This window comes from Cladophialophora psammophila, assembly GCF_000585535.1.
Source record: "Cladophialophora psammophila CBS 110553 chromosome Unknown aczJe-supercont1.14, whole genome shotgun sequence".
Taxonomy (NCBI): Eukaryota; Fungi; Ascomycota; class Eurotiomycetes; order Chaetothyriales; family Herpotrichiellaceae; genus Cladophialophora; species Cladophialophora psammophila.
The window spans coordinates 521,128-535,544 of NW_006912935.1; the positions used below are offsets into that span (position 1 = coordinate 521,128).

At 52.0% G+C, this 14,417-nt stretch overlaps 6 protein-coding genes across 6 annotated transcripts; 2 read left to right on the top strand and 4 right to left on the bottom strand.

The window, feature by feature from the left end:
- Positions 1–360: 360 nt before the first annotated feature.
- A1O5_08738 (uncharacterized protein) lies at positions 361–4,143 on the top strand (the record flags this gene model as incomplete). Its single annotated transcript, XM_007749319.1, has 1 exon — positions 361–4,143. One exon carries the CDS (start codon positions 361–363, stop codon positions 4,141–4,143), a length of 3,783 nt encoding a protein of 1,260 aa, XP_007747509.1.
- A 379-nt stretch (positions 4,144–4,522) lies between these two features.
- A1O5_08739 (uncharacterized protein) lies at positions 4,523–5,043 on the bottom strand (the record flags this gene model as incomplete). Its single annotated transcript, XM_007749320.1, has 2 exons — positions 4,523–4,577; positions 4,856–5,043. 2 exons carry the CDS (start codon positions 5,041–5,043, stop codon positions 4,523–4,525), a joined length of 243 nt encoding a protein of 80 aa, XP_007747510.1.
- Positions 5,044–5,940: 897 nt separating this feature from the next.
- On the bottom strand, positions 5,941–7,561 carry A1O5_08740 (uncharacterized protein; the record flags this gene model as incomplete). Its single annotated transcript, XM_007749321.1, has 2 exons — positions 5,941–6,616; positions 6,672–7,561. The coding sequence occupies 2 exons, from the start codon at positions 7,559–7,561 to the stop codon at positions 5,941–5,943; spliced, it is 1,566 nt and encodes a 521-aa protein (XP_007747511.1).
- Positions 7,562–7,814: 253 nt separating this feature from the next.
- A1O5_08741 (uncharacterized protein) lies at positions 7,815–8,627 on the top strand (the record flags this gene model as incomplete). Its single annotated transcript, XM_007749322.1, has 1 exon — positions 7,815–8,627. One exon carries the CDS (start codon positions 7,815–7,817, stop codon positions 8,625–8,627), a length of 813 nt encoding a protein of 270 aa, XP_007747512.1.
- Positions 8,628–8,792: 165 nt separating this feature from the next.
- A1O5_08742 (uncharacterized protein) lies at positions 8,793–11,999 on the bottom strand (the record flags this gene model as incomplete). The annotated part of the gene is made up of 1 exon (XM_007749323.1): positions 8,793–11,999. The coding sequence occupies one exon, from the start codon at positions 11,997–11,999 to the stop codon at positions 8,793–8,795; it is 3,207 nt and encodes a 1,068-aa protein (XP_007747513.1).
- Positions 12,000–12,839: 840 nt separating this feature from the next.
- On the bottom strand, positions 12,840–13,769 carry A1O5_08743 (uncharacterized protein; the record flags this gene model as incomplete). Its single annotated transcript, XM_007749324.1, has 2 exons — positions 12,840–13,652; positions 13,716–13,769. The coding sequence occupies 2 exons, from the start codon at positions 13,767–13,769 to the stop codon at positions 12,840–12,842; spliced, it is 867 nt and encodes a 288-aa protein (XP_007747514.1).
- Between the last annotated feature and the right edge of the window lie 648 nt (positions 13,770–14,417).

Below are 14,417 nucleotides of genomic sequence, written 5' to 3' on the forward strand. Positions count from 1 at the left end.
TTTGGGACCCAGCGAGCCAGGCACGGCAAGGGGCCCACGCAGGCTGATGAGGCGCTACCATGACAAACGAGGCATGTGGCATCAATACCCAGTATTTCACTGTCCATATTAATATTACTCGGTACTATTTCTTACTTCCTCTCCTCGCTCCTCGCTCCTCGCGCCTCGCTCCTCGCAGGCAACCCCTAGTCAAACATCAGATCTACCTACCTAGGTAGTTGTTGATTCCTTTTGACAAGCTTATCTCTCCATATGTCAATACCCGTCTGCCTCAGCTGACAACTCGTCTCTGCCTCCATGCGCCCGGCGGCTCGATGATTCGATGATTCGCATTGTTGTCGCTAGGCCCATCGTGCCTGGATGCCCGTCCTGAACCCTTTTCTGCGCGCACTCTTTCAGAGTAGTGTGCTAGGTCATGCGCTCCCCGCCCAAAACTATGTCCTCCTCGTCCCTACGACCGAATCCCTCCTTTATGGCCAAGACCGCGAAACCAACAAGAGATACGCTGACTATGTCGAAGACGAAGATTTCCTTGGGAGCCATATCCTCCGAATCATCCCTGCGGCGGTGGAGAAGGATGGAAGTGTCCGCGACAGTCGTGGCAAGGCGAAAAACTACTCGACGGTCAATGGGCGCACTGTGATTCTGAGGGAGAACACTGTGTACAGTAACAAGGGCTTCAAACATTTGAATCAGGCGACCTTGTTGAGTGATTTGCTCTACTATTCGCCGGGAAATGATATGCAACAATGGCTTGTCTACTACATCTCGAAACCGCTGACTGGTCTCTTCGAGGCGCTACCTATCAAGCCTGCAATCATCGGGGAGACCAGAATCAGTCAAGCCGGACCTGGCACCTCATCCTCATCTCCCGCGCCTCCCACCCCAAAAAAGAAGGATATTAAGACCTTTGGTCAATTGCTGGAAAACTTTCCGATGATTCAGCGACAAATGCAGCCCGGCCTAGAGAGGTTGTTCAATGAGTTTAGCAAGGAGCTGGGAAAACCTCTTCCTCCGCCGCCTTCGCGCAGCCCGACACCCAGTACATTGGACGGGACGACCCATGCTTCGGAAACTGGGTCTCTCAAATCGAACGGTTCCGTCAAGTTGCCGTTCAACTCTCCCGCCTATTTCGAGGATGAGGAGGATCTCATGCGGACAGCTCTAGAGACCGCCGTCACGGCTGCGATCGACTTGTTTCAAGGAGTTGACAAGCAACAGCTTTCCTACCTAGGTGCGACAACCGATTTAACCGGCCCCGACGTGGAGAAATTGATAGAGCGATACGTGGCAGAGTATGTCCATGCCACTCTCTTATTTCCGCGGTTATGTGCGTTTCACAAAGCGCAAGATCAAGAACTTGATCGGCGAATACGACAGATGGAATGTTTGGATGTCTCCCAGGTTGGGATAGTTATTGAAGATGGTAGAAACGGCAAAAGGGATCTCATCAACCGGGTCAGTCGTGGTGTCGCTGTGTTTCGAAGGATGGGTGTTGCCGGTAGTCCTCAAGAAATGCTCGACATCCTTCTCGAAACCCAAAAAGTGGTGTCGGAGCCTCAAGGTATTTCAGATGAAGAAAAACGGGCGGTGGCTGCAATGACAATTAATGCAGATATTCTGGTGTCGATGCTCCTCCTCGTGGTTATTCGCGCCTCGGTCAGACATCTCCAGGCGAGATTGTCTTATATGCAGCGCTTCATTTACATTGACGACGTCGAAAGTGGCGAGATTGGCTATTCACTAAGTACTCTGGAGGCTGTCCTGACATATCTCGCAAGAGATGCTGGTGGCTTGCGAAAGGCGTCAAAGCAAAATCAGTTGCTCTGGAAAGCTGTGAAAAGTGGAAAGGTCGACGAAGTCAGATCAATATTCGAAGAGTCAGCTATCATGTCAGATGACCTTGTGGAAGAACCTGCAGAAATTCCCTTATCAAGGATGACAACAGCCTCAACTAAGTCCTCCGAATCAAGAGGACAGTTGTCGCGAACTTCGTCAAGCGAGGGTGGTCTGTCCCACGTGTTTCCTTTTCAGGCAGCCGAGAGAAAGAGCCTCCTACCCAAGCAGAAGAAGAAGGTGCAGATGGCAGCTAGGAGCATGTCAGTTTCTTCGGCATTCTCCCATTTGTCTAGGGCTGCGACAGTCGAAACGTCGCTGAGCGGGATCGAGGGTGACACATCGGTGGAGAGTCTCGCTCAAACACAAGATGCCGTAGGAAATTCGGTCTTGATGATGGCAGTCGAAAGCCAACGACCAGAATGCCTTCAATACCTGTTGAGCCTCGGCGAACATTACAGGCCAGAAGAAGTGCTGTCAGATGTCACTCAGGAAGGAGCAACATTATTGAGCGCTGCAGTACAACTGGGCAATATGGACCTGGTTGATATCATTCTCGACTATGCCGAGCGACACACCGATGAACAAATGTTCCGCGAGTATCTGTCTGTCAGGGATTCTCGGGGACGGAGCGTGGCACATTATGTGTTTAATACGCCTCAACTGATCAAAAGACTTGCAAATGTCCTTCCCTGGCGGCAAAAGGATAAAATTGGCCACACTCCGTTGTTTGCCATTTGCCGCACTTATGACCACCCTGACTACAGCAGTATGGTTTCGGAAGCCTTGATAGCTGCAAAAGAAGCTCAACAGGATGGCGGCCCGCTGCGTATGGAAGACCACATTGACAACAAAGGCAACTCCTTGCTCCATATAGTCAACGATGCCACCATCATGCAACGGATCCTGCAAACTTGCGAAGTCGACCTGAACGCTATGAATGACAAGAAGTTTACTCCATTGATGCTGGCAAGCAAATACGGGCGAGTCGACATGGTTCGGACCTTCCTGAGTGACCCAAGAATTGATCTGCATCTGCGGGAGTCTCGCGGGTTGACCGCCGTAGAACTAGCGAAAGATGACGAGGTGCGGAATCGAATTGACGATCTCACATTGTTCTCGCCTGCAAATACAGCCGATGTCACGGGAAGAATTACAGCGATCGTCCGGTCATTCTTCGTGGAGGACGGTTCGACAAGGTTTGTCCTCAAGTCGGGCGCCCCGAATCCTGCGGTCTCGAGCACGACCTATACCATCACCACAAGTCGGCGCTCCTTGCAGGACTTCGAAAATCTGGCGAAATGGCTCCTCATGGACTTCCCAGCGTCTTATATGCCGACGGTCCTAGCCTCGAACTTCCGCAATCCTTTTCAGCTACACTCGCGACCGTCGCGCGCAGCTCTGTACGATACACAAACCCATCTTGACCGATTCCTCAAAATTCTATTGAGACATCCTACTTTCTCGACGCACGAGATGCTCTGGGAGTTTTTCCTCGTCCCAGATATGCTGCAAGAACAGATGGCCGATCGAGCGCGGCTAAAAGCGGAACTCATACAGGAAAAGATCAACGATGAATATGATCCCCTGATATCCCGAGCGGATATGAATGCCGTTGACGGTCTGGTTTCTCACTCGAGAGACATTGTGCGGAAAATCAATATCTGTACGAGATCGGCGATTCGTAAGGGTCACGCCTACGTTCAAGCACATGCAGATTTTGCAGAGGGGCTGAGTTTATGTTCGGTGGCGTTTGCGACCATGGGGGCGCCCGCGACGACCCTGTCGAAGATGCATGTTGATACCTTGCTGAAATTTGCGGCCTTGATGCATTCCGAGCCGGCGAGTTCGCCTCTGCAGAATTACATTTGCAGTTTGAGCTCGTTTCACTCGACGGTTGCGGCCGTGCAATCCGCGCTGTTGAAGCCGAGCGCGTTGATCGACCGGATCATAGCAGCTCAAAGAGCGATGGAGAAGGACAAATCAAACTTGGTCAACAATTCCATCCCTAGAAAAGGAGTCTTGAAGAACATCAATCTGCCATTTCCGGGCACAGAGGAGTCGCGCATAAAGACAGTTAAAGATACAGAGAAGAAGATCTTGGAAAGAGGATTGGAAATTGAGAGGCTAGGTAGAGAATTGCGCTATACCCAAGAGGTGGTTGTAGGAGAATTGGCGGGTTGGACGACATGGAGGCAGGAATGGGGCAGGGGCGAGATGAAGAGGCTCGTCAGAGGGATTGTGGTGAGGGAGAGGGAACGGTTGAAAGGCATGCAGAGAGCCCTCAGGACGTTGAAGGGGAATTAACCGAAGTTCCACCTTCTATCTGGAGCGGCATGCAGAGCAAATAGACAAGGAGGGAGGGGACGGGAAGGGACGGGAAGGGAAGGGAGGTTGTGTTTTCTTTGGGCCCTCGTGTCTAGTAGCAGCAACAAGGGATTCGACGGAGGGATGAATTGGATGTATAAAACTGCTACACGGTGGATGAGGTCGATTCATCCATCAATGATACCCCGCCGGGCGGAATGGGATTAATGGGTATAATAGACCGACCAGCACATTATATCTATCTATTGTTCGTCGTCAGAATTTCATATATCTCGTTTTTCTTCTTCACGTTTCATTTCCCCCGTCCCCTTCCCCGTCCCGTCTCCGTCTGATCCGGCCATGCTGTCTCGGTGTCGATCTATCCGTGCGTCACCTTCTTAACTGTTCCGTCCTTGTCGACGTGGATGTTCAGCCTATAGTGTGCACACGACAATGTGCAGAAGTTAGCACAGACCGTCACTCAGCCAGACAGTCAGTCAGTCAGTCGGTCGGTCCGTCATGACCCATGTACACCACCATTGTCACTCACACCATCGCGGTCGCCATATAGAACGACGACGACCTGGTAGCTCCACCTGTCTTTCCTTCGTACCTTACCAGCTCCATACCACACGGCCACCAAAAGAAAAGGAAAAAAAAAAAACGGAATCAGAAGGTGGGAGAAAGAAGAGCAGTCAGCAGCGCTACGTACCGGTCGGGATTGTGGTCCATGGTCATCATCATGCCCTCCTGGACGACGCGATGGTTCTGCGGCAGGTCCTTCTCGGCGAAGTGCGTCTCGTTGCTCGTCTCGCCCAGTCTCTTGCCCATCAGCTTGTTCATCCATTCCCCGGTGGCGTCCTTGGGATTGGAGGTTATGCCGGGGACGACGAGGGGCATCTTTTCTTTCGTTGTGTTAACCAAAAAAAATGTGGGAAACGGTGTGAGGGTGATGTCTTGGGCGTAATGGGTTACTGTGCAAGTGTGTGTTCTTTGGAAAACGGAGGGGAAAGCTCAGGAATATCACTCGTATGGTAGGGCAAGCAGGTTCCACAAAGCGGGAAAAGGAGATGGAGAGGGAGGGAGAGATTGGAAGTTTTTCTAGGGGACTTTGCTGTGTTTGATTGATGCCTGGCTGGGTTGTTGGTTGTGCTATACAAGGACATGTCCCAGTCCGAGAGATGCTCAGAATGACGTCGTTTATCCGAGTCTAAGCAGGGCTGTTGGTGTAAGATGGAGCAAGATGGAGGTGACATGCATGTACCTGCGTCATGACGGCGAACAGGTGATCGTGGGTGGCCATTTGCCGTTCTCGCCATCTACAAGTACAGGTTGCTGCACAGAACTCCGTACCCTAACTTATATGGTGCATGGATACAAAGAGACTCCTTTCCCGAGCGAAGAATTATTTCTTTTGTATTTTGAGGCCCTCATCCTCTTCCCCTTTCCCCCAAGGGGCAAATGTGGCTGGTCAAGTTAGCAGCCCCGTCCCATGGCTACATGTCCAGTTTGCCCCGTTCCGGCTCCGGCCTCCGTCGTGGAGGTCATCGATGACAGGATCCCATGCTCATCCAAAAAAAAAAGGGTAAAAGTACATTGCTTCGGAGTTCCCTTCCCCCCAACAGCCACCCGTTGGAACAAGAATTTTGGTCTAAAAGCACACACATCAGGGTCGAGCTGAGTGGATCCTGACAACTGAACACATATGAGAGGGTAGAATCCACCATTGTTTCCACAGAATGCTCGCTAAATGCGAAGATATTGACACTCTTAGCTGCGACTTTTGCACCCGGGAGATCAGATATAATCTCTGGCCGCTTTCTGCAATTCAATCATCCTCCACCCTCTCGTTTCGGGGTTGTTGACTTCTTCTGGTATTCTCGTCACGCCAATGGCATACGTCACCAATTGGACCTTATCTTCCATACCTGCAGCCAATTCATTCGTCTTCGCATTCCGGTAAACGTGGACTTCTTGCGTCCGGCACGTGATGATGAAGACGGGGATGTCGCCAGGCTCCAGTAATCGAGCATTCAGGATGTCGACGTGTCTGATGTCAAGAATCCGTCCGTCCGATTTCAGGCCAGCCTTGGTGTACTGTTCCATCAGAGCCGAATAGACCTGGAATTGTGCCGCCGAGAGCCACATTTTCAAAGTTTCGACGTCGCCCTTAACGTACGCGTCGAGCACTTCGGGTAAAATGTATTCTCGCATGTCGCGCAGGAACGGTTCCAACTGGAACGACGGATCCATTTCGCGGAATTTCTTAATGACCATGGCCGTCTCATTCTCCGCAAAAAACCCGGCGACTCGGTCCGAGATTGAGCGCGCCGTTGATATCAGAGGATTCTCCGACTCTTCGTACGTAGTTTTCATGTTGAATAAACTCTGCATGAGCTTCGAGTTCTCCTTGAAATTGTTCCATGACTCTCGCCATGCGGAGTCTTTATGAACTGTGATGTTGGTTCCGGCGCTGCAACAATCGTTAGAGCTGAAAAACTTCGCCGTCCCGTTTCGTGTACACTTACTTTGGATCTTCAACCATGGGTTCCTCTCTTTTGTTCGGCGACTGTGCTTCTTTCAGTCTTCTGGCTTCTTCCCTTTTCCTTCGCTCTTCTTTCTCTATCCAGCCACCATATCTAGAGCTGCTCCCATCATCGACAGCTTCCGAGACGTCCTTGAACGCCTTTGTTTCCCGAATCGGCCGAGTGGCTCTTTCAATCCCCCGACCAGTGGCGTTGACTCCTTTCCGTATGCCTTGAACGACCGGCGTCTCCCAGGTCCATGCTGCGCCTTGGCCGATGGCGCTGGCTGTGCTCTTCAGGACCTGCGATGTGCCCTTCGACGCCGCCTCGGACGCCTCTCGCGCCCTTCTTACAGCATCGGATTCGGTAAACTGCTGAACGGAGCCAGAGAGTTGTTTGGTAGATTCGTTCCATTCTTTGGACGCCTTGAATTCGGTCCGGAGGGTGTCAACGAAGACTTGCCAGGGAGTCTTGTCACCATGAGGTGGTGGAGGTGGATGGGAATCTTTTCCGTCTTTCTCTTCCTTCTCTGATTTTTCTTCCTTCTGCTCCTTTTCCTCCTTTCCTTCACTTGCTTCCTTTTCTGCTTTCTCGTCCCGTGGCGGATCTCGAACTTCTTGTTTTGGGTCTTCTTTGGTCTGGGTTTGTTGGGGTCGAGCTTCAGAGGTGTGGAGAGATCGCAGGAGAGTCTGATTCGAAAGGGTAAGTCTGGGAGAGAACGGCGTCAGGTGTAATGAGGGACTGAGATATGGTGATTGCTTCTCTAGCGGGAGTAATCGTCGGTAGGCTGCTGTCCTTCCATACTGCGCCGACGCTCGGAGAGTGGCAAGTTGCGTGGTGGCTGTCACATAATGACGGACACCATGGACGGGTGCTCGACGCAGTATAGTCATGCTACGAGACGGTTATCGGCAAGGGAGAGTACAGAGACGGGCAGAGCACTGAGAGAAAATGGTTCAGCAAGCTCATTCACAGTCAGTTGATGCATCTTGAAGACGGCGGAGGAAAACGAAATTCGGTTTCGGCTAAGCTTCCTATTCCGCTGTAGAGCCAATTGCAACTTTCTGGAACCACGAACTGCACAATGTTGAGTCTGCAATTCCTTTAGTCTGGCGGCGGCGACGACGACATCACAGACAAGGCACCATGGCGCATCCAAGGGCTCCTCTACTGTCGCACATGTGCAGATCGTGCAGAAACTCCTACCTCACACAATCCCGACGCACCATCTCAGATTCAAGCCCGAGCTCCTCGAGGGACCCAGAGCGCCAGCCCAGCAGACTCTCTGAACGCCTAGGGATCAAGGTCAATGAGGAAGTTCCAACGAAGGAAACTGATACTTTGAGCCAATTCCATGAGCTCCTACGCGGAGGTTCGAGCAGCAACGCTGCGGCACAGACCACGAACAGTTCAATGCGCTCTATCTTTCAAAGAGACCTCCGCAATGTCGCACAATCTGCACAAGCAGAAGCCACAACCTCTTCTTTCAGAAGCTCGTACACAGACGAACCGTACCACATCAATGTCTACGCGCACCGGCATAACACGCATATCACATTCACTGAACCTAACCGCAATCCGATCTTATCCTTCTCATGCGGCAATCTGGGTCTGCGCAACGCGCAAAAAGCATCCTACGACGCCAGTTTCCAATTAGCAGCATACACGTTTCGAAAAATGGCAGAGAAGCAGTGGAAAATAGGAGGCAGCAAAAGCAACAAACACAACAACAACCCATGGTGCACCCTATCAAGCATCAAGAAACCTGCGTACAGTGGCTCTCCCGGTGCTGGGATTGAGGTGATCTTTCGAGGATATGGACCAGGAAGAGAGGCCTTTCAGAAGGCACTCCTGGGGACGGAGGGGAGGATGATTAAGCCTCTGATCGCGAAGGTGACGGACGGGACGAGGTTGAAGTTTGGAGGAACCAGGAGTCCGCAGGTCAGAAGGTTGGGTTGAGCAAGCGGAGATGTGTGTGTTGTACGACTATTAGGGGGTTGAATACATGCAAAGAACAGTGGTCTCTGCACTCGATTACAGACCGGCACGCAGAACACCCCACAGGAGCTAGGGAAAAAAATCGACCATTTGTGAATACACCTGTCTGTCTATTCTGTTTCTCTGTCAATATCCACCTGGTGAGTTCGAGAAATAGTCCCCGCCAGCAACCGGACTCAATCTCGCCGGCGACGTACTTGTGCTTCCCTCTGAACTCTCATCCACACCCTTACCCCTCGAGCGTGGTATCTGGAGCGTCTCTACTACCCCAGACACGGTCCGATTTGGGTCCAAAAGCGCGGGCTTGTCCCTGAACCCGACGCCGACAACGACCCTCCTCAACGCATCCCCTCGCGGATCGATCCCCATCATGAACCTGGCGAGTTCGGCGCACAGCTCGAAATCGCCCTTTTGGCGCGCGAGCTTCATGAGGCGGGTGACGTAGCCTTCGAACCTGCGGGCGTCGTAGGACTCGGACTCGTCGTTGTCCTCTTCCAACCCCTGGAGCACGATGAGGTAGCCGCCCGCGGTCTTGAGGTCCTCGAGTTCGAGGGCCTGTTCGAAGAGGGTCAGAGGCGGCGGGAGGTGCGCGAACAGCGTGCGCCACGAAGAGAGCTCTGTTTTGCGGATGCATTGCACCACGGTCGACAGGTATGTTGCTGGTGGGAGGACGAGTTGGAGGAATGAGAGAACAGCTGGCAATGGGCAATGGGCCTCATTGTCGTCGTCTTTGTCCTTTCCTACTCTGGGTTTGCGGTCAACTTCATCGTCGAGGACGTTGTGGAGGAGGATTTCCAGCGCGTGAGGAAAATACGAAAGGTTCTGGTATTGGTTCGCCAGGCCGAACGCAGCGGCAGTGTCGTTCGCTTCACAGAGTTGGTGGCGAAGGATATAGGGAAGGAAGAGCTGAGTGCGGATGCTGGAGCGGAATTGTGCAAAGTTGACGTCTCGACGTTGCAGAAGCTCGGACTCGATGCCGAGCACGACACCTTTGGTGAGAAGAATGGATAAGGGGTAGAAGTCGACGGACATGGATAGTACTGGTGAGATGTTGAGATCTCCTGCAGCATGATGGAACAGATCACGCACATCAGGCCACAGACGAAGTTCGTCGCCGCTGAATATCCACAGAGAGTCTCGGAGTGAGTAGTTTTGCTGGCTTCGCATGGTGAATGCCGATCCAGGCGACGGTGTAGGTGGCGCCGACTCATCCGGACCGGTGCTGAAATTAAAGTATATCTGATCACGCATGAGGATGTAGTACTCAACATGCTGAGCAATGACGCGCATGTCGTATTTGAGCTCATCCTTTTCGTTCCGGGAGGCTTGCAACAAGACCAACTTGTCATCGACAAGGAAAAGAACGGATGCGAATTCCACGTCCCTAGACGGATCTCCGTTTCGAAGCTGAGAATCGGGTACAACCCAGCTGACAGACCGAACTCGACTTGGTGCACGCACGATGCCATGAAAAGCAATTTGGCCCACTTGCACGAGTTGCGCACCTCGGTCGGTTATGTTGAGGATATAATGGTAGAGTATGTTCTCGTAGGTATACACCAATACCGAGTCTTCTCCTGAGGGGCCCACAAAGACGATTGGCATGGAGAATGCTTCGTGATGCAGTGGGAAACGACCCAGCTCGAGTTCCCGCGAGTACAGCCGCAAGTCGTACCCACCGGTATTCTCGGTTGCGACGGCAAGGACATGGTTGAACCAGCACATTCCTCCGCGAACGGCGAACGAATTCTCCACCGACAGATCGGAGAAAGACTTCCACCTTCCGCTCTGAACACTGTAGTGGGCCAGACCCCGGCGGCCAGCAATAGCTATGTATCTTCCGTCTTGCGATACGATGCAGGACTTGATAGGCCATTGATTGTGTAGATAGACGGATGGATATTCGGCGTGATGCCAAAGGGACGCCTCATTCGATATAGAAGTCAAGTCGGGGAGTTCATGACCACGGTAGACTGTGAGCTCAGTCGGAGTTTGGAGGAGAGCACGAACGAGGTTTGCACAGGAGAAACAGCCCATAGCGGCGCTCCGCGACATTTCTAACTTCCAGATTCGATTTTCGGACGGGGACGTCAGGAGAATTTCACTACCAGCGCCAATCCAGGTCGCTCGCTGAATGGCGAGAAGCCATTTTTCAGCGTTAGATTCTGCGTGTGTGAGGTTCTGGTGGAATGTTGAAGCGCCCTCTTTTCCAAACACCGACCAGGTAGACCAACCGTGTTTGTAGCCGACAAAGAGACAGTAGCCATCAGGAGACCATATGAGACATGTAATAGCGCCTCTGGATGAGGGCGAAGTGGAAGCCTTGAAAGTGTGGGACAGTGGGATATTCCCAGCATAGTCCTTGGCAGCGTAGCAGACGATTTCCCCCTTCGAGGTGGCGACGGCAATGAGTGAAAACCGGGCATTGATACTCGCAAACGTCGCGCTGGAGGATGATTCAGGCTTGTGGAAGCAGTAGCCGTCGAACAACCTAGTAGATGGAGTCGTGGATCCCTTTGAGGAAGGGATAGAGTCGTCAGAGGACGGTGCTCTCGTCAGTTGAGGTTTGATCCGCTGTACGGCATATGCGTGGCCGTCCTGTGACAGCCAGACTGAGAGGTTCATTGCTCTGTCGTGAATCATGGTTGATATGCTCGATTTTTGGGTAATCCAGTCCATCCTGTTCAGCAATTGGGCCACCGCATTAGACCCATCCTTCTGAAGATCCCATCTAATGCATTGCACAGCAGCCGGTTTAGTTGTGGCCACAATTATATCCGAGTCAAGCGCGTTGATCGAGTTGATCCCTGCATCGATTTTGATGGCTCTTCGGAAGCGCAGCAAAACCTCAGGTACCCCGGTGGTCTCGTCTGTCCCAAAGCTCCGCATGACATTTTGACGTTTCGCTTGGCTATACCCATACTGTTGTTGCAGGACACGAGCGGTCTGATCGCTCTCCACAGAGTATAGCATCAAGTAACTTCCCGCTGTGCGAATGACCAAGGTGGTTCCATCTGGTTTGAACGCAACTCCGAGGTTCTTGCCATAGGTTTCTAGTGATTTTGGTGAACGAGAAAGCGAGGCGAGGACAACCAAGGGTCGGGTTGACCACAGATCCAATCGAAAGGCGGTGATTGTCGCAAACAAGTGGTCATGTCGCGCAGCTTGAAGGTCTACTATGCCATTAGAGCCATCCCCGGTTGAATGATTCTCCTCTTTTTCTGCATTTGAGCGTTCTTCATGGCTGGTTTCTGCTTCCTCGGGGCTGCAGGCGATTACCGTGCCGGGTCCATGGTATGCGAAGATTTGCGGCACGCTGCATGGCCAATACATAATTCAGCGAATCAATGCGCACCCCACATATCTTTTGAATGTCATTTTTTCTTCTGCACTGCGACCACAATTGATCCAGAACTTCTTAGAGCTCGAAGACGTCCAGGATGTTGTCTGAATGATGGAACGAGGATTCGGGCCACATCGCCGTCAGGCCGCTCTGATGCCAAGAAAATCCCGACTAATCCCGACTGGGTACATGGTGCTGCCGCCCTGTTGCTCAGGGGAAACCGAATCGAAGAAAGCAGACAAACAGATTCATAGCGATTCAGATTCGAGAAGATCCTTTCCTTCTATCTCGAATTAGTTTGGCCGGCCCCAATTACTACATATCCTGGGCGCAAACAATGGTACTATTGCTTTGCCCTGGACGCTTTCCGTCAATGACTCAACGTGGACACGGACCAGGTTTTACGAAATCGTTGCTCCTCAGATGCTGGCAATCGTCCATACTTTGGGCATTGCTGGTCTGATGTGGAGGATAAGGCGCCGAGCCTCTATATCCTCCTTGGTTCGAAATCTTTGCCATGCAGCTTAGCTGCAGCCTTTAGAAACGCCGCCACCGGGCCGCTCCCGATTGAGAAAATGAAGACAGACTGATAAACACGGGTAAAATAAACCACATCGGTCGACTCTGATAGAACTTCCGGATAGAAAGCGCCACAAGACCACTCGATCCATTCCGATAGCCCGCGATCAAACTCTGACTGACGCCCCTCATCGTTTTATGAATCGATCCATCCCACGTCTCGCTTAATTGCTCAAGACTTTTGCTATTTTAAATTTCAATAGAGTCTTCCTTGGGAATACTGTTCTGTAAGGTACGAGCTCCCTATAGTGCTAGGTTCGGAAAACTTCGTCCCTAGATCCCACCACTTGCTCGAGTTGATAGAGTTGGCTCCTCAACTGTTCGATCTCGTTGGTCATATACTGTATCTCCAGCTCAGACTGGTGTATGTAGTCGATGGCATTGGTGAAAATTTCAGCTTTATGGACTTTCCCAGCTTGGGTTGAGGTAGACGAGCTAGATGGGGCTTGGTGATGGAACGTCCGAGGGTTCGCCCCAATTCCGAGGAGAGTTCGATGAAGCTGGAGGATCTTATCCTTCAGATTATCACGGTATCGACGCTCGATTTCGGAATGGGTTGCCTTGGCTTTGAGCATGTCCGCTTTGGGATCGCTCGGTGATTCCTTGGGTTTCGGTTTGCGACCTCTTTTAGCTGGGTTGGTTGAACCAACGGCGGAGAATTCACCGGAGGCGAAGAGGGACTGTCCTGCTAGCTTGCCACCCCGTTTAGGTCGCTCGGAACTGGACGGGCTTGAAGGCGGATTCGGACCCCTTAGGTCCTTGGGGTCCGTCTCATTTGTACCGGTAGGTAACTGATTAGGGGAAAACAGGTATGGTTCGAGCGAGGCGATGCCAGGGCTGAACCCATTCTGAGCCGAGTATGGGGAATAAATGGGTGATGCAGCCCCGTCAGCAGTCTGCAAGTTGAATGCAGGTTCTCGAAACAAGTCTTGGTCTATGTCCAGAAAGGGAGCATCTCCTAGAAACGGGTATACCACAGGATTGTGAAAGACAGGGAGCTGGTGTGCTGGGAGCGCACTGTCATTTTCTGAAAATTGGAAGTCGAGGAACTGGTCCTCTACGGACTATGACTTTTCTGTCAGCGGGGGATTGGATAGCACCGACAGAGTACCGGAGAGCACACGTACTGCTTGCTCATTGAGCGCAGACTGTCCAAAGACTGGAACAGACGGAAAAGTCATGTCTATTGTTCAGGCACAAAACTCATGTTGTTTCCTCTTGTGGGTTGTGCAGGCAATGCCCAGATGTACGAGCCACAGGGGGAGGGACATTGATAAATCTCTCCATCTTGGGCCATGTTTGTCGTCGAGACGCCGGGATCCGCCTTGACCAGGATGAGGTATGCAAAGAGGCATGTGGTCGCGAGAAGGTTTCTTCGAAATCTTCCTTAGGCCCTGGGAGCAACCACAAGTACCTCCTGGTGGACATCGGGGTCAACCAAGTCCAAGGCCTAGACCAGCCCGTCATGTGCTTTGCAGGCAGGAATTTCCATGTTGATGCTTCCAAGACAAGCCAAGCGGCTGTTGGCCAATCAGCAGCCTCGGAGCCGCTTCCACTGGCGTATATGGGCTTCGGCATGCACCGGATGTGGGTATGTCTCTCTATTCCAGCCAATGGGCATCGCCGCGTTTGTTTCCAGCTATCCTGATTAGCTAGTGAAATATACCTCGCACAGCTCCTGGGTAGGGCGGCTTCGGGACCAGCTAGCAACCGCCAACAGCGGGACAAAAACTCTACTTGGTACTTGTTATGCTACCCCGCTCAGCCCGCTTCACCTCATCGTGTGACAATCAGCAATCGCTGCGCATTCTTTGTTTTTCAGTGGGTAC